This window comes from Cydia amplana, chromosome 6 (assembly GCF_948474715.1).
Source record: "Cydia amplana chromosome 6, ilCydAmpl1.1, whole genome shotgun sequence".
In the NCBI taxonomy this organism is placed as follows: domain Eukaryota; kingdom Metazoa; phylum Arthropoda; class Insecta; order Lepidoptera; family Tortricidae; genus Cydia; species Cydia amplana.
This window is the reverse complement of record NC_086074.1, coordinates 5822864-5847572: the sequence shown is the minus strand read 5'-3', so window position 1 is coordinate 5847572 and position 24709 is coordinate 5822864. Positions and strand designations below refer to the sequence as shown.

The window sequence follows — 24709 nt, the reverse complement described above, 5'->3', positions numbered from 1 at the left end:
TACATGAATTTAAAACCATTACGACTGGTTTTTGTCACAAAGTTGTATGAAAAACGGTACTAGTAACGGTATTAGTAAGGAAGCCACATGTGCCAGGGATATCTTATTGAAGTAAAGAAAAAAATCCCTGGAGGCATCTTCAGTTTTTTACAAGATACCAATATTAAGAGTGTCCCGCTCGAACCATTACACGAGATATGTTATAAAATCAGGTCAAAATCAGATTATTTTATCCTTTGCGTATCGCAAGTGACTTAGGTGTTGCTGTTAAAAAAGCTGCTAGAAATATAAACCATTATAAAACATGGCGTTATTTTGTTTCCAGGTTTTTCCGTCTATGTTATTTAATACTTTTAAGTGCATTTTTGTAAGCGCACAATAGATACTTAAATGATAATTTACGTTCTTAGTGGTTTTCCTTATGGACGTAGAAACTGTTTAACGACGTGATTGAGGGCAAATACAACTATGCAAATAACTTATTTCATAACATAACTTAAGTTGCGTGTAAGTTTCTTTTCATTTGTGGTTGGTACCTTTTGAATTAAATAGGGCAGTTAGTTACTCGATAGTTGAAAAGTTATAGAAATTACTTAATTTACTTATTTGTTAAGCTATAGCTAGAGTCTGGCTACTGAAATATTACACAGATTTTTGGCGGGAAAATATAAAAATCTTGGGTTGGTCACACTTTGTGTAGTAGGAATTATAATTTTGATACTAGAAAATATTTTTGATATTCTGTGCATACGTAAGGTACCTAAGGAAATAAGTTAAATATACGTTGACGTGCACTCAAAGTCAGCTCACATAATTTCTACCACTATGTAAAATACAGTCAACGATAAACACATGTTTACACTTTCTCACCATATACTATATTGTAAGGCGAAAAATTAAATGTAGTGTAAATAAGACCTAGCTCGATAATACCGTAGTCCGTAATATGAATCCCTCACCAAAAAATTACGTACGTAAGAACTATGCCAAATATGCTAAATGCTAAGTATCAAAATATTTATAGAGCACCAACCTCCTAATTTGTTTACATTTGGTTACGACTTATAAACATTGCAGTTTTTCGTTATAAAACACTACACGTCGACTTCGCACATTGTCGTAATTATTTACGACCTTTTTTAAATAATAGTTTGCGGACATCACTCAGTATAGACATTATTCAAATTACTTAAAATAAACCCCTTATAAACCGCAAACAATTTGAATGAATGACATAAATTGACAACTGACTTTTATCTTTTTTTTTAATCATAGACAATTGGTGGTACTACAAGGAAACATCTGTCAACAATTTTTGGCTAGCCAGACTCTATACCTGTTATCTCTAAATATGTAATAGCGATACGCCTAATGAGGGCAAAATTAATTTAGATACCTATGTATAACATCATTAATAAAAAACAATCAAACTAACCGGGATATTAATTGGATATTAATTTGAGTTTGAGGGACGGGCATCTCTTTCAACTCAAGTAAAAATTGCACTTATTTTTATAAACCCTAAGACTCGTGTTTGTTAATAAGGATGAATGGTCTCAATTTTTTTATCTTCATAACAGATTGCTTGATCTAGTTCTACGGTGGTAGCACGGTTGCATTTTTATAGCTTGTCACCATGCTTGTTACGTTCTAATAAGTATATGTAAGTGCGAAAGTGACGGGCATAGTGACAGGCGATAATAATGGAACCATGCTGCGCCCGCTGATTTTTCAGAAAATGCATTTACATAAATTAAAAATAAAATCGTGATTTTAATTATGTTTCAATTTCTTATTAAACTACATAAAACATAACGCTTGTTGAAGTATACGTATTTACTGTCGTAGAAAAGAGGATTTAAATTTCAGATAACTTTTAACTCTTAAAATAAATTGAATCGTTATTCAATCAAAACCAAAGATATTGCAAAATGTAAGGCTTCCAATTATTTAAGTACAAATGCCGTCAAAATCATAAGCTGGCAGTTTTCTCGTTATCAAAAATTATACTAACAATTTGCAATCAACTGTACATACGTCCTAGATACATGCCGCAATTCAGTCGGCATGTTTATCTGGCATGGTCACAATCTGTCATACAACTGGCGCGGATCCAGCATTTCAGGTGTCGTGCAATCCGTCTCGTCATTCGTCATGGCGCGCTCAGCCAAGTCCAAGGCGAGGCTCTTGCAGCCAAAAAAAGTTGTAACTGTTACAATATGAAGGTTGACGGATTAAAACGATATGATAAAGTAGAAATAGAAGTCAATATGAATTTAAGATGGATTAAATTGTATGAAGGTACCTGTAATTTTTTAAATAACCGGAACCATTAATAAGCTCATGTTATAATATAAATATGCATGGGCATGGTACTTTATACAAGTAAGTAAAATAAAATTAAATTCAAATATTTAATCATTATTTATTAAAAATATTTATGTTCACTGCTCGCAGGTTTTTATTTTTTTATAAATACTAAAGTACCTTATAATAAATACATTAAAAGGTATCATCAAAATTCAACCTTCCAGTGCCTTAGACAGAGTAAAGGCGCAGTAAATTTGAATTTTGGTCGAAACTTAATCTAAATATCACTTAGGTTTTTAATAATAGTTAAATAACATTTATAAATAAACTAATAATATAAAAAAGAACCTACACAAGCCGGAAATTTATTCACCAGTCATGACTTCAAGGAATTCTGTAATAAAAGGAAAGAAATTAATGAAGAAACAACTAACTAAAGGGTATATACAAAATAATCATAACTAATTAATTCGAACGTCGCTTATAAATCTGAATAATAGGTAGACTCTGTACGGAAAGAGTCGTAGAATGTATTGGGCCCCATACATTCCACGACTCTTCTCTTTGCGAACATACTCTACTATAGAAAATACTATAAATAACGTTCTAAATAAGGAAATTCTAACAAACTCGAAATTGATAGCCTGAACCTTTTTTGTTAGAAAAAAAAAACATTCATGAAAAATTTTGAACGTCAGTTTTGACATAAAGCTATCATCTGGTAGTATGTGTATTTTTGTGCGATTTCGAAAACAACTATCAATACAAAATATTGGCTATCTTGGTAACTAGTGTAACTACTTCCTTAACAAACAGTGCAATGGTCTGATTATATCATAGACTAGGAATCCTCTAGCTAGACTGAGTTTAGAGTAATTATTTCATGAAACCGATGCTGCCAAAAATACGGGGGTGCGGGGGGACGAGGTGAGCGAATCCCGTGCCGTGATTGATCCGTTCAAAGTCTATGGATTATATTGAATAAGTTTAGTGCGAAACGAAGTTGTGGTAACGCTAACCTGTCAGACCCGGATGCCGACTCGTTTAACCTCCTGAGACTAAGGGTCTCCCCAAACTTATCGACGCGGAATCGGCAATGCCAATAGAAATGAAACTTTATGTCCACGCAATAAGAGCGAAAAAGACGCCGACGCGTCGGCCGTCGACGGCCGAACGGAGCCGAACCGAACCTTACCTGTTTATGCTGTTTACTAATTTTACTATCGGCTTTCGCCGAATCCGCGTCGATAAGTATGGGGAGACCCTTAATGTACATTACAATATACATATTCGTGCAATCTAATTTGAACCTTTCATGAACCAAATAAAATAGAATTTCTATTGATTCATTAATCATTGCTTTTTAAAACAAGCGAAGTTCGTTCTAATTTACTTATTGAATAAGGTTCAAATTAAAAATTTGAAAACTTTATATGGTGGGTCTTACGAGGATAAAAGGGAAGTTGAAACTTACCCTCAAAGTCAACAGTGCCCGAGCCATCAGAGTCAATGTCCTCAATCATGGCGTCCAAGTCGTCCTTCGGAATAGAAGCGTCCAGTTCCTTGAAGATCTCACGCAGTACATCCGTCGTAATGTAACCGTTACCTGACAACATGAGATTACACCAAGTGATTTGATCAATTGGGGAAATTTACTTACACCTATCAAAGCAAATCTGTAACCAAATCTGTTCTATCTATCACGGAAAAAGCTGTTTATTATGATTATGTTGCAACAGAAGTAAGTATAATAATAATTGATAAGTACAGTACAGTGTGCTGCAAAGTTGTTTGGACGCATTATGAATAAATTTATTCTAAAGTTACCCTACACTACAATTTTGTGGCTGGATGTACACCCAGCTACAGAATTGCATAAGTACCCACTTTATAAATAAATTCCATTCATAAAGAGGGTGTGCACTTTTACAGCTCGCTGTAGGTACATATTATTTTTACATGTATACTTAGTTACCAATACCTGTTTGTTAAAAGTATATTTAAAAAAAAATAGGAAAGTGTATAACCATGAAAGTAAAACCAGGTAAGGTAAATGCAGAAATTCTGTACCCGAGCGTGTTTTTCAAACATCAATGCACTATTGCTAACTTTTTCATCAAAGCTTGGTTTTATTTTTAGCATTCAAAAATATCTATAGCCGACGGTGAAAAACATACGCTCGTGCACGGAATTTCTCTCAGACGGATTCAGCCTATAAGTGGCCAATTTTTTTTTAATGTGTTTAAATTATGCTTAAACACGCCATTTAATTCTATGATACCTCTGTTAAAAAAACTAATTATATAAATAAGTAAATAACACGAATTATCCGAGTAATTAGAAATCCGAATGTTAAATGAATTTAATTTAATCAAATATAACTTACCTACAGTAAAATATTTAAAAGACTATTTACTTTTCCTTCTATTTTTTATGATAAATGTCTAACTAGTAATTACCTTCTTTGTCGTATAATCTGAAGGCCTCTCTGAGCTCGGCCGTCATGGCTTCACTGTCAGGCTCCTCATCTTCTGTGAGGAACTGCGCTGCCAGCTTACAAAACTCACTGAACTCCAATTCGCCCGAACCTAAAGATTTATTTTTTAATTAGACTTAATTAGGTCTTTCGCCGTTTTACTTATCTTACTTATCTTTACTTAACATTTCCTCGATTTAAAGATAGGTTAGTAAAACCATTTTCCGGAGCGCAATAATTGCGCGTTGTAATTATTACATGTTACGTACAACGAACTATTAGCTTTTATTACTCCTGCATACAAATATGTATTCAATCCTTGAATACATAGCTAAGCAAATCATTTTTCTGACTGCTACATACTTGTACAATAAGGTATAGGTATATAAATAATATTAATTTATGAAAATCTCTTTAGCTTACTGTATTTACATACGCCTATTTCTTTGACAGTAAAATCACTTAACTCATAAGGCGGGTCTAAAAACATATCACAAATTTCCCTAATTTTAATTTGAATCTACCCATAATTTCATATAACAACGCCATCTGTCGCCATAGACTGCAATATCTGCCCATGCCTGTGGCATAGAGCGCCATCTACATATTTTATATAATACTGCTAAGAGAATGACTTACCGTCTTCGTCAACCTCGTCAATAATTTCTTTTAAGGAGTCATCATCAATCTCGTGTCCTAACATTTCGAGGATTGTACCAATCATGTCTGTGCTGATGATTCCTTTTTTCTCATGGTCGAAGGCGTCGAAGGCATTCTTTAGAACTGAGGACAAAATATAATACATATTTAAAGGTCTACCTTGATTATTATGTATTACGTATTCTACTTTCTTGTACAGTGTGTATTGCAACAGTGGTACCTAATAGGTATTTAGATTCATTTACTTACTCACTGCGCCTAAATAAAGTGATGTTCAGAATTTCAAGTAAACAGATAGCAGTTTACAAAATAGAACTTCACTCTGTCAATGTGATAACTTGATAAGCCATTTGAACCTAAATTAATAGTTTTAGCTTATCGATTATTTTATGAATTTGAATATTTTGTTATCGCGTTATATGTTATTTTGACTTAAGTAGGCATGTATTTGTAACAAAGAAGGGATAAACATAAATTAACTAATTGAGACTTGTTAAGTTTTATGAATAAAGTGAACTATATTGGCTCAAATCACATCGCAGAATCAAATCAAATCAGATCTACTGTGCGCGAAATTATCTCAAATATTAATCATACATACTTAGTTACTAAACAAAATAGAATAGGGATGAAAAGAATATTATAGTAACATTGTAACTTTTTACTTACGGGTCAGTTGAGTCTTGTCAAGTTCCTCCTGCGCACAGCACATAAAACAAAAATACAATATTATAAACCTCCACAACATTTTCATGTTCAAACACTAAACAATAGTCAGTGAACTTACGCACCATTTTTAATATAGGTCAGTACTGTAGATAGGTTCGCTGTCAAGCAAATACTGTCAATATAATCCAGACTTTGTAGATGTGAGTTTATATTATATGCATAACAAGATTGACGCGTTCCGCCTGGGAGGAATAGTTCAGGGGTGTTCAACTGTTTGGAATTAAATAAACTGATTTTATCGCGTATAATGAATTTAAAATACATCCCGACGTTGGAACCCTTTACAACGTCCGTGGTAAACGGGAGACAGGAATAATATATTTAGCTGAATCAAAATTACAATTTTCAAAAGTATTACTATTGACATACAAATAATGATGAACAAAAATTAGAAACATTTAGTTTACTATCGTGGTAACCGATTGCAATATTACGTTAATGAATTGTAAATTAGTATATTATTAATTTGCATCTGCCTTTTGCTATCTAGCCTATCACATTTTTAGTCCTATTGGAGGAACTTTATAAGTAACATTTATTGCAAAAACTTAAATATAAATACAAACTAAAAATATAAAAAATAAATACTTACTAAAACCCGTCCCGGGCTGTCCCTGACGCAAAGGTGCCCATCACGCTCGCTGCGTTGCCGCGTTGTATTGCGATGGACAGCCTTTGCATCAGGAAGAACCCGGAGCGGGGGTCAAGGCCCCTTTCACTCAGGCGACGACCCAGCTCGCGGAGGAAGGTCTTACCCTCCGCGCAGCAACCTGAGGTCTCCACGGCGAGGGGAACGAACAGATACCCGCTCAGCGCCGAGTATTTATCTTTTTTAAGGGACGCCGCGTGCTCAGCAGCCGCTCCTGCAGACCGCATTGTGCGGCTAATATGCGAGGCGGAAAAAGTGCTGACGCACGTGGCGTCCCATAGCAAGCACTTACCCTTTTCCCACGGCACCAGGGTCAAGCCGTCAGGCCTTTTGCCGCCCGAACGGCTGAGGCCTGGCGGCTCAAGCATGCAGGGAATATTAGCTGCCACTAAGGCTCTCCTAACGATGTCGTTAAGAGCATGGTGCCGTGGGAACCTCCCAGCGCAACGACAGCAGCTCAAGGCATGGTGGCCGTTGCTCTCCACAGAGGAGCCGCAGATGCATTGGTGGGGTTGGCATACATCACAACCTAGGCGGAGAGCAACGGCCACACGCAACGAACCGTTGTCTAGTAAGGTGCCTAGGTTTGGGGAGGGAAGAGCGTGTAGCCAAGCTCCAGATTCAGGCCTGGAGGCAGCGATTAGCCTGGCTCTGTCAGAACCAGCAGCGGTATGAATAAGACTATCGAGTAGCCCCTTTACCACGACGTCGTCCCACAAACGCTGGCGGTAAGGTTTTTCGGGTACCGGCGCATCAGAGTTAAGAGCCTTCCAAGTCGACAGAGCATCAGCGGCATAGGGTATTGTGACCTTGACACCATCTAAAGATAACATATTAGTGACAAGGTCCACAACCCCAGCCGCCGACGCAAGAAAAGCCGGAAGGCTCACTTTATAAGTTGATATTGCTTTAATAGCTTTAGTTAAAATTTTGATCTTGGGGATCTTATACCACTTTTACCTCAGTATAGCATAAAAAAGTGGTGCAAGAATTATAATTTGTATCTCCAATACCCACCTACAATGTTTTCTGACATTACTTTTTTTTAGGCAGCTGCATCGTCAGGTCCAGTAACATCACCAAGAAAGTTTGAATACTTATAGAAGTCACGGTAAGTCCATTTTAACTTGTTCTTACAGGGATAGAGATTAAGAAAATTGCCTTCAATATAGGTGGGTAATAAAAACAAGAATATATTAATTAATAATTTAGCAAGAATAATGCAGATGGCCTGCAAGCAAACAGTTGAGCACTTCTGCGGCTCGCTTGGAATCCCATCACCGTCATTACCGTCACCGACTAGTCCATTGCTATCGACGGGGCCGAATTTAGTGCCGCAACTACGTATATAACAACCAAACGCTCTTCATCCCTCTCAGACTAAAGCGAACTAACTCATCTAGCTAATACGTCCCAAAAGAAAACCTAATGCGCGACATTTAAAGTCTGAATTTGAACACACTTAATCCTCAAGTAAGACAGTTTGGTTTTAGATAGAAGATTCGGGGTACACGGGTATAATGATGATAGATGATTCATTTTTTTATAAACCAATTTAGACCTTAATTGTAAAACGATTGAGACGAAAATCTTTTTTAAAATTGAAATGCACAAAAGACATGAATTACATTATATATCAGAACAAAGTGCTAGTGTGAAGAAGGTTCCGGAAGTTATTTTCTTATAACAGCTTGATATAAATAAACATTTGATCCATAGAAAACCACAATAATTACATAGGAAAGTCGCCAAATTTTAAACATAGCTAGTACTTGTTAATATGCGGCGTTTTGCATTGACCTTTTCAGATTAACATATATTAAGGTAATAAAGGTCCTTCGATTTCAATATTTATGATCTCCTCAGGCAATCGTGCTGGGCCCAGCATGTTCTACTTAGATAAGGCCTGATCAGCATTGAGATAAGGATATCATTGGTGTTCCGTTTACAATACTTTCAGCAGAACCATATTAAGATCTTTGCTGGCCTGAACTTCTTGAGAATATCATATCCCTAAAATAATTAAATCGGGTAGCCTTGAACAGAAATGTCATATTAAATCAAGAAAATCTTCTTATCTAATATTTTTGGTAATCTCTTTGGCAGAGTAATTTTGATAATACCTATATTATTTTTATTTAATTTCCAACATACTATTGACCTTAAGTATCACATTGTAGGATATTTACTACCTATTTCACCATATCCACCTTAATATGGTAGTAAACCTACTTTCTCAACCCATACAATATATTATTAAATTATTTTAGATTTACTCAAGTTTACTCTAGCCAAACAAAAATCACACGGAATTTTTTCAGTTAAAATTTTTACTACTTAACTTTATTATATCGTCGTTAATAAGAAAAAACTTTTCTTTATTCAGGGTTTCATGGGTTAAAAATGGTTCATAAGGTCTTAAAATTGTATCTTTTGTGGGTAATACTACTTATCCACCCATAGGTCTTCCCGATTTAATCACCTAATCGGTACTTCGTTTCGTGTCCCAATGCCACAGAACATATTAAAGAGGTTAGAACGGCTATCGCGCGCAATTAGTATCGGAACCGGTGTCGCCGCTCGTTCCTCTCCACATTTCCACATTTCTCGCGCAACGGTAGTAAAAACTTGTGTGCCTGGTGAATGGATACGCCTCCTTTAGACAGATTTGATGTCTGGCTTCTTAATCTGAACGTTATTGTGGCGCAAAAGGCATGTTTACGTTTTTCGGTCAGCGCGGGCGAGTACTAGCATGCGAGCGTTTGCTCATAACCGGCGACGACACGTACCCTGCTCGCATCGCCATTCTACTTGTTCTGTCCCAATGCCATGGGGATGGGGATATACATATATACACCTGGCCTTTGGACCGTTCCCTCCCGACCTTCCACTCACCAAATTACTAACCCTCATTAAGATGTACGATTAGTGATTACGCACCGCTGGCGTAAAGATACTTGCCTATATTACGAGTAAGTATTCACGTTTATTTCGAAGTCAGTTTTAATCAGATTACGGAGTTTTCAGAATTTATGTTGGGATTTATCGAGTACCTAACCTTACCTTTATTATAAGGTGAATTTTAAATCGAATGATGATGTCCGTAGAGCTGTTTTATTTATGTTTTATTTTCCACATTTATTCATGTTTAATGTAATTTTTAAAATGTTTACATTCATATTCATATATCTTTATGTATATATGTTATGTATATATATGTCCATGTTCATTTTTACATAGGATGGTATTAAAACATTAGGTAGGTATATGAAGTCGGTACATGGTACCCTGTTAGATCATGGCAATAATCTTAATACTAATGGTGACTATTTACAAATAATAACATTACATAATGTATGTTTCAAAAAAAGTTTTGAAAGGCTTTATCTCGGAAACTATTCAATTTACAGAGATAATTCTATTGTTATATTATAGCAAATTTAGTCTTCTTTAAAAACGCGCTGAAAAGGTACTATCAAAAACTAGTCTTTTAGGGTTATAATCGCCCCAATCTAAAATAAAACCGAAATTTTCGCAGTTTTTTTGGATTTTTACAAAGTTGCGTTCGGCACTCGAGGTCACAAACTTGGATTATTAATTGGGCCAACATCATAAATAAGTCTGCAAAAAATCAGAACTACCCGATTTGACGCAAACGCTAAATGCATAAATTTACTGTATTATTCCATGTAAGCTATTCTTTGCTTAAGGACGAGTACTATTAATGTATTTGTGTATTTTAAATTAGTTCTCCAAAACTGCTATATCGATTTCAATGATATTCACAATCTAGCATATTACGGAGACTACAGATCGATAGCAGATAGTAGTTTTTCAGGTATGAAACAAATTAAACGCAAATATATTTGTAATGAATTATTTATTAAAAAAATCCCTTACGAGCAGTGTTTGTACATTATCAGTAGAATATTTACAAATTACAATTATATAGATTTCATCAGAATTCAATCTGTCATAGTGTATCAGACATTTGTTAATGGTACTTTAAAATTGAATTTTGTTCGTAATTTAACCTAAATATCACTTTGTTTAGCTTAAGCATTAACATTATTATAAGTTTAAGTAATACTAACATGGGAAAAAGGACTTATAACTAGTAGACTTAAAAGCTAAATTCGACTGTTGAAGTTTATTCACCAGTCATGACTTCAAGGAATTCTGAAACAGAAATAATTCACGTCAATTAAAAACTAAATAATTGATTTAATATCCTGTGGGCCTTTAAAAAAGAAAAGGAGATGGTTCTCAATTCGTCTGAATTATATTTTCTTATTTTTATGCATGTTCGCCGATTACTTGGAGACTATATTAGCCCAATTTAGAATATTATACTTATTTTTGGTTTGATTTCAAACAAAGGTCGTCAAATGAATGAATAAATGCATTTGTTGCGAGAGACTAAAGATTCCTTCCAATGTTAGTATACATGCCTAATGTACGACTAATTGTGTCGACATATAGGGTAATTCGCCAGTAACTGGCCACCGACCAATAACCGGCCACACTAAACTAAAAATTAATTCTATTCACCTATTGAACAGAATTCATTTTAGTATAAGGTTTCAATAACTAATATTTGTTTCGGAGTCATGGGTGTTTTCTATGTATATAAGTATGTATTTTATCTATACTTATAAGTACGTATATCATCACCTAGTACCCATAGTACAAGCTTTGCTTAGTTTGGGGCTAGGTTGATCCGTGTAAGGTGTCCCCCAATAATTATATTTATATTTATTTATAACTGGCCAGCCTTCAATATCTAGCCGCCTTATACTAAAATGAATTTTGTTTATAGGTGGCCAGTTACTAACAGGTGGCCAGTTACTGACGAATTACCCTACAACTTGAGGGTCTAATTTGGGGGTTTGTGTAATTAATATGTGTACAAAACGCGAGAGTTTAAAGGGTCTAAAATTTACCCTCAAAGTCCACTGTGCCCGAACCGTCAGAGTCGATGTCCTCAATCATGGCGTCCAGGTCGTCCTTCGGGATTGAGCTGTCCAGCTCCATGAAGATCTCACGCAGCACGTCTGTCGTGATGTAGCCGTTGCCTGATACAATATAAGTGTTTAACTACTTGAAATGTCTATAAGGTCAGGTCAAGTAACAGAAACATAGGTTATTTAGTTTGGGGAAAGAGAAATTGTAGGAGGAAAATCCTTCTTCGTACGTGTTTAAGTAAGTTTTGTTAATGCATTTTTTTTTTGTTAGTATTATCAATACCGTAAGGTCGGGGTACTTACTTTAGCCCTTACGATACAAGGTTATTACTTATTACTTTGTCCACCCATGAAAACCCATTTACTGGAAAAATATATTCTTAAAAACGACACTAGAGGCTTCCACAGAAACATATTAATCACATAATGCCGTTTTTAATAGTTTATCAATACAATAAAATAGGTTTTCACGGGTGAACAAAGTAACCTTGGGGAGCTAAAGTACCCGGACCCTACGGTATTATCATTTGATTTAGATTTACCTATTACCTTTTGTCCCAGGGTTCCTGTCATTCCACCTAACCTAAAAGTAGGGAAGTGAGGGCAAATCCGAAACTATAATATAGAAGGTATAGGGAAACTGTTTTAGAAAGCTCCTAGCTTTTTGTGAGAACAATTTTAGTAATGACGTTAAAATTAGTGTTAGTTGAACATTTGAAAATAACGTTTTTTCTTTAATATACCAAAGTTAGATGGGTCAATTTCACCAAACGAGCATTTTTGTCTAATTCCCATGGAATTTTGAAATACCAACATTACACAAAAAAAATTATGCTGATAATTTGATAAAAAATATAATAAACATTAATTTTCTTATGGGGTAAAAAATTTCATAAAACTATAAAAGTTATTTCAATTTAAAATTTTGGTCAGGGCACGGGAATTAGTGTGTCCATGGGAATTAGATTTTACTAGCACGGAAATTAGAACATGGCACAGGAATTGTTTTCTTAGCTTATTTTGGTAGTTAAAACTATTATTTATGTATATTTTAATCTACAATAATATACTTCAACCATACTGAAGCGGCATCGAACATATTTATCTTCTTTAATTTTAGTTTCGGACGACAAATCTACGAAAGTATGATACACTAAAAACTACGTATTTGACTAATCGTTTCCTTGATTTTAATGGCAACTAATCTCTCTTTCTTAGTAAAATATACATATTTCAAAACAATACTTTGAGTAGTTGCGTAAACATGTCCGCCTTACATACAAAACTATTCATTAAAAAGTGTCATTATGTATCTGCATGTAGATAGGTACAAGGTGTATGATCTGGTATATGGCCGTATAGGAAATGATACTAAGAAATAAATAGGGGCACAGAGAGAAGAAGTTATTGTGTAAGTTAATCTGAAGAAATCGAATATGCTGCCTTCATAAATTCATAACACAAAAAATTGTTTAACCACATATGAGATAAGGTGGGGTAAGACTATCACCGGGGTAAGACTATCACAGACAGACAGACATGACGAATCCATAAGGGTTCCGTTTTTTGCCATTTGGCTACGGAACCCAAATAAGGTCTCTAATAGTATTACGGTTTAATTTATAACAACTAATCTATTAAACGAGCAATTCTTGTATATATTTCGGGGATCTCGGAAACGGCTCTAACGATTTCGATGAAATTTGATCATATATGAGGGTTTTCTGGGGTGAAAAATCGATCTAGGTAGGTGTTATCTCTGGAAAAACGCACATTTTTGAGTTTTTAGGTAGGTAGGTATATGTTTTCCAAGCAAAGCTCGGTCTCCCAGATATTTAAACTTTATACGGCATACGCTGTCAGCTGTCAAATTTACAAAAACAAAACATTGCAAATGTGATTCATTTTGTTTCATGTAACTTTAGGTACAGGTATTATAATATGTAATAATTCCAGAAATAGTTTTATGTTTATATAATATTTTAATGTTATAATATGATCAATGAATAAGGTAAGGTGGGGTAAGACTAACAGTACAAGGATTCCATACAAGTGATAGTCTTACCCCGGTGTCGTCTTACCCCACCTTACCTTACGTATTAAAATTGCCCGGGTTATTCGGGTCCATCCTGTATGTACTATAGTACTTATACTAAAAAACTATTCACAGATTTTTGTGCATTCTTTAAGATTTCCTTAAATGTAAAATAGACAGATATACGTCGTATTATTATTACATATAATATATATTCAATGCCAATATATATATGTAATAATAATATGACGTAAACATTGCCAATTAACTTACAGTGCCCCCAATAAAAGATTTGTTGACAATATATGTAATACTTTCTAATTCCCGTGCCACTTAATCAGCTGTTTTAGGTAAATTTGCTATGGGAATTAGGGCACGGAAATTAGAATTCGTAATAAAAAAATTCGCCAAAAATTTAAATCGTGTTTGACCAAACTGATATGTTATCGCTTACATAAAGATACATAAAGGGCTCCTAAATATGACAATTGTCATTGAAAAGCTATGTGGAAAATAAAATTTATAAGGGGCATCGAAATTAGAAAAAAATTGTCGCCCACCCGAATTCCGAAATACTTACGCGATTTCCTCGAACACGCCGCGGCTTGACTTACATCCGCTTGCTTTGAGAGACAGCCGAATACTGCCAGTACAGGTGAGGCGGGACACGAGGCGGTTCAAATACAAACGTCGGCTGTCAGAGCCCTTTGAGTTTTGCCGACGAAATTTTACTCGCGCGCTCGGACAAAATTTAAACATCGATCACAAGTTATTTACCACAATTAAGTTAATAGTATATGTGCTCAGTGATAGTCAATATCATCTAGTTTAAGTATTTGACACTAAATTAGTGATACTAATGTAGAATTTTTCGTAGGATTTTTCATTATGCTTAAAAGTAGATTCCGGACAGGGCACGGGAGTAGTAATTTGAGCCTTTAGGTATTTTTATGTGTACTCTAAAAACCAACTAATCAGTGAATTCATATGGAACTCGGTGTGAAAGTGTGACTTCTTTATGTAAAAAAAAAATGGTAAGTATTATCTGATGCTAACCCGCGATTTTCATCACGGACAGAAAAAAAATCGTGTTCAGAAATTGACCCAGATCTTATCTAGAACTGTGTCGTATGCATAATTATTAGACCGCAGTTTGACTTCTGATCCTTGTAGTGGTGCTCCTAGAAACGTGATGTTGCCGGGCTGAAAAGTGGTGCCGCTACCCCCACCAGCCCTTTGAATTTCCCCCTTACAATTTTCATACATTCGCTATCGATAAAATTCCACTTTTTTCATAAATCGGACTTATTTGAGTCTAATAATTATGCATACGACACAGTTCTAGAGATCCTGGCCTTTAGGGCCCATAGAAAAAAATTGTTAGTACTTACCTATGAATGAGTAGAAATGATAGCAGGAAATGTCCGATACATACCCTCTTTGTCGTATAATCTGAAGGCCTCTCTGAGCTCGGCCGTCATGGCTTCACTGTCAGGCTCCTCATCTTCTGTGAGGAACTGCGCTGCCAGCTTACAGAACTCACTGAACTCCAATTCTCCCGAACCTACAGTCACAGAATATTATTATAGAATAGCACGCTTCACCTCACCCCGAATAGAATCACCCTGAGGTTGTATTCTAACAATGCTTATATTTAAGATTTCACATTTCTTCCACCAATAACGTCACTTTTCTTTGACGCTAACATATAGGTATCGAATCGCTGCGACATCTTATAAGCATTGTTCGAATACGGCCGTAAGAGGGCTTAAATCTCCAAATATTTTAAGTAGATAGGTACCTACCTACATATTAGTATATTTACTCTGACATTGGGGATCTTTTTACATCTCAAAATTCACATCATATTAATTAACCCTAGAGATTATACATACATCTCTGTTATCTGTTACCTATATTGTAGTAATTATTATTCTCTTTATTTATTTGAACTCTTAGGCTAGGTTATTTTATAATATGGATATAAAAATAAAATACAAAAACACTTACAAAAACAATACAAAATACATATAAACATATTATAAAAAACCTAACCTAGGGTGCCGCCAGCAGCGGGGCAAGGCCCAAGCTGCCGGTGGTCAGGGCTGCAGAGAGAGGAACCGGCAGACTATCCGCGCCGTGTCTAAGATCACCGCCTTCTGCATCTGACCCTTGATCCAACCACCTAGCGAGTTGGTCGAGACTCTTCGCTATTAGACCGTTCGCTGAAACAACTATCAGGACAATGATCGTCGAATCAACAACCCACATGGCGGTTATCTCGTGAGCCAAGTCTAGGTACTTACTGGACTTGTCCTTCTCGGCTTTCACGAGATTCTCATCATGGGGGATGCTGATGTCAACGAGCACGGCCCGGCGCTGCGATCGATCTATTATCACAATGTCAGGCTTATTGGCTACAATAGTCCTGTCAGTGATGATAGATCGATCCCAATAGAGCGTGGCACGACCATTCTCGAGAACTGACGCAGGTGAATACTTGTAGTACAGTACTTCGCGGTCCACAAGGCCGTATAGAAGAGCAAGCTGCTGGTGAATAATCCTGGCTACGAGATAACTAGTTCACCGACGCGAGCAGGTCCACATCGGGTCCCGTAAGGGCCTTGTAGAAGCGCCCGTGTAGCACCTTACTCTCCCATGCCGCCTCGCGATCCGCAGTACTTAGTACCACAGGTTTGCGCCAGTTCTCGTTTGCCAAGGAGAGCGGCGTGAGGTTCCTGTCTACTGCCACCATATCACGACGCATACCACACTCGTTGTTAAGGAAATAATTCCTGAGATTGTACACCTCGCAGTTGTGGAGATCCTTGGCGTTTAGGAAGCCTCGGCCTCCACATTTCCGTGGGATGTACAATCTCATAACTGACGAGCGTGGGTGTAGCATGCGATGTGCGGTGAGCAGTGATCGGACCCTCCGATCCAGGGCGTCCAGCTCGGTCTGAGTCCACCTTAGTATGCCAAAGGAGTATGTGAGTAGGGGCATTACCCAGGCGCTGAAGGCGCGCACTTTGTTGCCTCCTGACAAAAGACTGTTAAGGACTTTTGTGAGCCGACTGAAAAAGCGCTCTAATACCCTCGTCCTCAATACCCAACGACTGTGACATACCAAGGTATTTATAGGTTTCTGATTCAGAGATAGATCTGAAACCAATTGTCTCAGAGAGTTGTAAATTTGTTGAATTTACAACCCTCCCCCGCTCTACATGTATAACCGCACATTTATCGACACCAAACTCCATGTTGATGGCACTACTGAAGACTTCGGTAGTTTTCAGTAGTAGGTCCAACAAGTCTTGGTCAAGTAATTATTTATTATTATAAATGTAATGTTTACCTCGACCCGTGGTATTGACTGTTGAATTTATAAATGTTGCATTTTTGCATGTATTTTTCGTGTCACTTTATTATGTCACTGACGTCACTGAAAATGATTTATTATCAGATCAGATCAAATCAGAACTAAGGCCCATAGATTTATACCTTGAAAAGTTATATATTATATATCATCCTCATCATCATTACCATCAGTGTCATTTGTGTTGAAAAGTTGGCATTTTAGCAATTTATATTACTATATATACTATACATTTTTACACTACCCTTTCAGATTGTTGGACATACTATGATGATGATTAGTAACGTTTTAATAAAGCCAACAGAACAAGATTGTTAAATTCGCCCACCTCTCTCAAGCCTCGATAGCCGTGATCGTCTAGTGGTTAGGACCCTACGTTGTGGCCGTAGTAACCCAGGTTCGAATCCTGGTCACGGCAATGCAATAGCATTGTCACGGAGAGGTGCTTTTTTTTTGCTTTTTCATGTGACTGTATTTTGTTTTTCTTCTCATTACTTTTATTTCTTTTTTATTTACCTATTTTAAGAATGCATTCGCTCATAAATTATTATTGCAAAAAGTTATTCATACATTTTATTTAAATGTTTAATTCGTAACAATATTATTTATTTATAAAATTTTAAACGAAACTTATTTTTGTAGGTACTTTAAATCACAAAAAAATATTTCTTAAATTTCATAAACTGAAGAAAGACAAATATTTCAACAATTTGTTAGGTACCTATGTGACAAGTATAATGATATATTAATATAACAACAATTTATAACATTATTATAATGTATGTAATACATTTTTAATTTTTAGTTTTTTTAACTTTTAATAACAGCGCCATCTATACTTACAAGAGAGAATCAGGTACATCGGTCCATGGCTAACAGCGCCATCTAGCTAGTAGACACGAAACTTCTATGATGAAGACTTACCATCCTCGTCAACTTCAGCTATGATTTCTTTCAAGGAATCATCATCAATCTCGTGTCCTAACATCTCCAGAATGGTTCCAATCATGTCTGTGCTTATGACTCCCTTCTTCTCGTGGTCGAAAGCGTCGAAGGCATTCTTCAGAACTGTGGACAAAGTTATAGGGTGACTGCTATAGTTATTGGCCCCTCCATAATAATTGGCCACTCTTAACAAATCAGAAAAAAACAAGGCAATAGAAGTCTTATACTTAATTATTAGGTACCTATACTTAATTATTATTCACAACGACGGCACTTAATGAGTAAAAATTTTGAAAGTTTAAACAAGTTAAACCTACTTAACTTAATATTTTGTAGCAACCCAATCTTAACCCAATTTTATTTTTTTGGTGTTAATTTAAATTATGTAGTACTTAGTGTTTTTGTGTCTTTACTAATAGACACACAAAACATATAATATATACACATATAGCATTTTTTCGATAGAGGGCGCTTACTGTCGCAATATCAGGTTCAATCTTTCATATGTAATTGAAGGTACACTATGTACGATAAGAGCGTGACCGGTAAAACTTTGAAAAAAAGTAAAGAGTCATCATGTCAAATACTATCATAAGAGAGTATTGTAATTACATATTCATGCTTTATTTTTAATAAAACGTCCAGTCTCCTGAATTATGAATAATACCTTGGTATCTTTGAGGTATAATTTCGACCAAATTTTCAGCTAAAATGCAAGGTAAAGACGTACGCACAGACTTCAGTTCTCCAGTTAGGTCAATAATACTAAGAGTGTTATTTCCTCGTAATTTAAGCTTCATCCACGCCCAAACATTTTGAACTGGGTTGGCGTCGGGTGATTTTGAGGGCCAATCCAAAACATCGACGCCATTTTCAGTTTTTCATGCAGTACAGTGCTGACTTCGGCATTTAGGGTCATTATTCTCTTGCGGGATCCAAGAAGCCTTATCCTTTGAGAACTTTTGAAAACGGAAGGCGACAATGCCTTTTCATCAATTTTCACCATTTTATGGGCGTCCAGTGTATCGGTGCACAAGTGCAAATGGCCGAAACCCTGCTTCGAGAAGCATCCCCAAACATGTTCCTCTACTGGGTAATTCTCGGTTCGCACGAGCACTCTATTATTTGTCGTAGAACAAGCCTAAGTCAAGTAATTAACTGCCCAAAAAGAAACTTCATCGGAAAAAAAATATAACTGCAATCTTGGTTTTTGTTTTCTTTCGCCCACGGTAGCCATTTTTTTCATATGTTTTTGCAGTAAAGGAGAAGCTTCTTCACCGTACTGCAATATTTTAAACCATTTTCATTCAAACTCCTTTTGATTCTATCTAGAGATATCTACAAACCTTTTTTCTCCAATTTTACTTGCCCAGAACCGCCATAACGCAATGATAGAAGTGGATTTTTTGAAAACATCTGCAAGACCCGTTTTACCTCTGTGGAGGAGGTATTTTTTGTTTCCCCGCGTTCTGGTAAGTCGTAAACATTTTTATACTCCATATAATGCTTCATCCACTTAATTACAAACGCCTTCGATTTATTTATATACAATCAGCAGGTTTTCGTGACATTTTGGGACCTTTCGGGTACGTACAGAGGAACACTGCGTCATAACGTGAATCGTAAGCGGCATTCTTTTTTTAAATTGAACTTTAGGTGGGAAACTGTCAAAAGTTTTTTATTATTTTTTACGAAGCATTTTAGTAATGAAACGAATGAATAAGATAAGATAAAAGATAAGATAAAAGATAGTTTATTCAAGTAGGCATAATTACAATGCGCTTATGAACGTCAAATAAAGCTAGGTAGACCGGCTCCAACCCTACACCTCTGCCCCGAGAAGATTTAAATCCCCCCTCAATTGGAGGAGGGTATCCCAATATGGGACCGGCAACAAACTCGGCGGGACACATCTTTTCAAAAATAATTACATCTTATAATTAACATGCATTACGAGAAAATAAGGGAAAAAATACAATTTAAATTACTATAGAATTCATGCAATTATACACATAAGGTGTAATAGAAATTTGATTTAGAAAATATACATATGTACATGGAATCATACAAAATCGTAGCTCTTTCAGAAAACATATCAAATTCTTACAAAAGGAAAAGAAAATAAAGTTATTAAAAGAAATGGGAAAACATATTATATAAATCTGATTGATTATTATTAATTACCAACATATAATATTTGATGTGCTTTCCTGCTTACCTGAGCTGTGTCACCTATAACTCTATACATAATACAATGTTTTTAATTGCTACTACTTTTTATTAGTTAGTTTCTGGTTTGGACCATGCATGTTTGTCTGTCAAGTAGTCCTCGACTCTGTAATAAGCTTTTAACATCAATGACTTTTTTAAGTAATTCTTAAGAGCTGGAAAGGGTAATCTTAAAGCATCCTCAGGTAACTTGTTATAAAAATGAATGCATTGCATATCTAGGGAGTATTACTGCAATATTTTACAGCCAGAGTGCAGCACTGGTGACTTATACATATTACATACACACAACTTATACATACTGTACCTTAACCTGCTTTTTGACAAGTTTTCACAGACAATCAAATATGACATTGATACATCAAGGCGGTTTGTTTACAAAGCCTATTATAGGTATAATACCGGGCAACGCGAAATCGAAACTCAGCTATTGCCTCTTTATCGCTCGAATATACAAGAGTGATAGAGAGGTTAGATAACAAAATGTCGACTCTCTCGTTTGCGGTAGACCCTTAGATTGTGACTTGGGAGTGGCGCCTCCTACGCAGAGTTTCGTGTAATATTCCCTATTATGAATTTTGTAATAGGTATTTTATTAAAAATGGACGTTTTATATGGCTTCCTCATAAGCTTACGAGTCAGACGCTAGTTTACCAAAATTATAAGAAAACTATAGTTTTTTTTTTTTTTTTTATTAAATCTGTTTATTTCAAATAATAATAGAATTACAATTTCTAAAACCTAGTTACAATCTTTAATATTTAAGATTTTATTAACTAGGTAGAGCGGGGACTTATTCCCTAGTCTTAAGTTCTAATAATACTTATTATAATTATGTATTTATATATGTTTATGTGTATATGTATTATATCTATGTGCTTACTTATTTATTAATTATTCTTGTACTATGGAATTCAGTTCTTTTTTTATTATAGGTATATTTAATCTTATTAGGTTTATTACTTATATCTAGTAATACTCTATTAGGAAAGTTGTTTAGAATAGTAGGTAAGTATGCATTCCAGACTCTATTGCCATATTCATTATTTGTTTTAGGGACTTTAAACTGAGGTTCATTGGGTAATCGCCGGAGGTTGGCCGGTCTATTGTATCTATCCAGCTTTCCTAATAAGTCTTTGTATTCAAGAATCATAGCCAGTTTTACTTTATTAAATATGCTAAGTACTCTACAATATTGAAATAGTTTATCATAGTTATTCTTATATTTTTGCTTTATTTTTAATGGAACTATGGTTTTTAGTATTCTTATTTGTATATTATAAATTCTGTGTAGGTATGTGTTGTATGTTCGTCCGTAGCTAGATATTCCGTAGTTTATTACCGAATCTGCTAGGGCCATATATAGCAAGCGGAGTGTGTTGTATGGCATTTTGTGTTTGAGTATGCTTGAGTTTAAAACAATTGTCGTTTACCTATGATCTAAAGATCATCATCATCTTGCTCGCGTTATCCCGGCATTTTGCTACGGCATAATTATGATCTAAAGATAGGTAAGGAAATATATAAATTATTGATTTAGGAAATAGCCTGCCTTCACACTGAAAGACAAACTTTACCCACCAAGAGCAAGACAATTATAATTATCACAAGCACTGGTGGCAATGGGCACTTGCTCGAGTCCTTAAGTGTCATTAAAACGTCCAACTTTGCGTCCGTTATATTGTTTCTCTTCTAAATAGTTGCCGGAAGTCGTTTTGTGTTGGGAGAACTTAAACTGTCTCAATTAAATCTTACGACTCAACGAAAAGTGAGTGATTATACTTCGTTTTTTTAGCATTAGAAATAAGGTAAACAATGTTGATGTGTCTTTTAATTGAAAAACACATTTTAAAAATAAGTTACGGTAAATATGTAACAATTATGAATCTAATACGATCTTTTATAGTCTTCTGCTTTCATAAGTAATAGTTATTGATTTTTAAAAAGTGTTTTTCAATTAAAAGACATGTCAAAATCGCTTACCTTCTTTCAAGTTCTTTCTAATGCTAAAAAAACGAACTATAGAGGCGCGAACGATTGTCAATTGTGTGCTTTAGGATGACCTTATTTTAGGTAGGTAATTAATCAAATGTCACATCACATCGTTATTAAATATATAACGATGTGATGTGACATTTGATTACTTACCTACCTGACTGACAGCCCTAAAATATTTCCTAAAGCCTCTCCATATAATTATGTTTTATGGTATTAAGTATTTCTTCACACTGGACTGAATTAAATGAAATACTTTCAAAGTCTCTATGATTGTTGATGGTTATTTCATGATGTTCAAAATGCACAATTACTTACGGGTCAGCTGGTTCTTGTCCAGTTCTTCCTGCATACAGCACATAGAATAAAAAAATTGCAAAATAAATACAAAAATCCAGCACATTTTAATAAATTAACCACTAACCACTTGTGACTAAACCAACGCACCATTTTTATAGGGTATAGGAGTAGATACGTTGACTACCTCAAGCAGGTTCTGACAGTCAAAGTAATCCTGACTTTGGGTACACAGGTAGTATATATCATACGATCGACGTATTTCAATTGGGCGGGATAAGGCAGGGGTGCTGAACTGTTTTGGATTATTTGGATTGCACTTAAATATATTGTTTTCTGTCAGTGAACTTTATTCTGATTGAATAGTCGAATCGTCACATAGGTGAAACCATTCACGTTGTTGTAACCATTTTAATTAAACTATCAGAATACACTGATATGTATGTTTTAAGCAAATTCTTTGGTTGCAATGTACTTGCAATGCAACCTAACTTGCCGGAGAGTAACGATGAAGTTGAGGATATTAAACATTGTTTCATTGTAATTTTATTTCCGTTGCTTCAACATAAATACTTTGTTGCAGTGCTGCTGCAGTTACCGACAATCAAAATGAAATAAACTCTATCCAGGCAGAGGTCGCCGTGTTAAAGAATAGATGCCGCGAATGTCCCAGGTAAATAAAATATAATCTTGTATCTAGGCTGGCTTCGAAATGAAAAGATATCTGTTTGCGTCTTCCGTTTTCAAATTATTTAGCATAGGTACTAGGTACTTATTATTAAGCTGTAGTAACGCTAGTTTAAAACAGAACCAATAATGTAAAACCTATTTTCTCTCTCTCTTTTCGGTCTCGATTTTTGTTGATCAGGTCATCAGGTGTGATATATGTACCTACATTGCTTGCAAAAATTGAACAAATTGAGAACACATCATTGAGTATGAGGTTCGAGTATTATAACTGCTACTGGGTATTTTATACTAGGTTGTTTATTTATTATTACTAACATTATGTATTTTGTTGTCAAACAAATATTTACATGCCATGTTTAAATTACATAGGAAATACTCATAAATAGCACAATTTCACACATTAACCGTTTTTATTTGCTCCGCCAATAAGATAGCCAACCTATAAAAGTGAAAGGCCTGTCCTGTGCAACAGATGGGTATCCCGGCCCGCGCGGACTCCCGGAAGCATGGAGTGTATTACTCTCGACGGTCGCCCCGTCAATAGGAACTACCGGTGCCTCCCGACAATTGACACCTGACACTGACAATTTTCTGTTCATTTCTGGATCGATAGGTAACAACAGTACCTACATAACAACAACACTTATTTACTTGTTGGACCGAAATGTACGGCGATTTGTCGTTGTCAGGTGGTAATTGTCACACTGGTTAAACAGGTGCCTATAGGCGAAATTCCTAGTTTCATGGTCTATACGTTATACGTTATATTGTAGAGACGGATTTATTTTAGGCCTACACGCGTTCTCAGGATCTCACTATGTCAACTCAACCAATCGCTCGTTTTCGCAAATAGCTACGTATGTGTGCTTATCACTTTTAATATACAGTGTGTAAGTCTAATACGGGCAATAAATTAAACCAGATATAGAATTTACCCGTCTTATCATTAATTAAAATGTTTTTTTAAGTTACACTTAATTATGACCCCGTGATTAATTTTTTCCACATGTACCGAGCAGCAATGTACTGCAAACATTAAGAAACAGAAGATGACATGACATTACTAGATACGAGCTTTTTATAGTAACTGCCAACAAGCGTTGACAGTTACTTTAAAAAGCTCGTATCCCGTAACTTGTGTGGTGTATTACATTGCGGGCCGAATTATTTTGTATGGTTAAAATTTTCAATGCATTTCTAAGTAAAATCTATCTCAATATACTTTTTAGGTCCTATGCTAACCACCGTTTAAATATTCGCCCGTATTGGATTTACACACTGTATAATAGGTAGGTACACCCAGTTGCAAAAGTACACGGCTACTTTATGAATGATTTCTATTCCTAAGCTCGCT

General features: G+C 35.5%; 2 protein-coding genes and 1 non-coding gene across 4 annotated transcripts; 1 reads left to right on the top strand and 2 right to left on the bottom strand.

Moving 5' to 3' along the window:
• Window positions 1-2416: 2416 nt before the first annotated feature.
• Window positions 2417-6339, bottom strand: LOC134649214 (troponin C, isoallergen Bla g 6.0101-like). Of its 2 annotated transcripts, XM_063503934.1 has the most exons (6): window positions 6238-6339; window positions 6116-6143; window positions 5426-5569; window positions 4770-4898; window positions 3785-3916; window positions 2417-2704 (listed from the first exon to the last, which is right to left on the bottom strand). In XM_063503934.1, exons 1-6 carry the CDS (start codon window positions 6238-6240, stop codon window positions 2676-2678), a joined length of 465 nt encoding a protein of 154 aa, XP_063360004.1. In that variant the 5' UTR covers window positions 6241-6339; the 3' UTR covers window positions 2417-2675. The 2 variants fall into 2 exon arrangements, with proteins under 2 accessions (XP_063360004.1, XP_063360003.1); XM_063503933.1 differs by lacking the exon at window positions 6238-6339 and having other exon boundaries at window positions 6116-6194.
• A 4529-nt stretch (window positions 6340-10868) lies between these two features.
• Window positions 10869-22729, bottom strand: LOC134648718 (troponin C, isoallergen Bla g 6.0101-like). Its single transcript, XM_063503226.1, has 5 exons — window positions 22687-22729; window positions 18124-18267; window positions 15259-15387; window positions 11768-11899; window positions 10869-11003 (listed from the first exon to the last, which is right to left on the bottom strand). Exons 1-5 carry the CDS (start codon window positions 22727-22729, stop codon window positions 10975-10977), a joined length of 477 nt encoding a protein of 158 aa, XP_063359296.1. The 3' UTR covers window positions 10869-10974.
• Trnah-gug (transfer RNA histidin (anticodon GUG)) lies at window positions 17546-17617 on the top strand. Its single transcript has one exon. It is a non-coding gene; the product is annotated as a tRNA-His (tRNA).
• Window positions 22730-24709: the final 1980 nt, after the last annotated feature.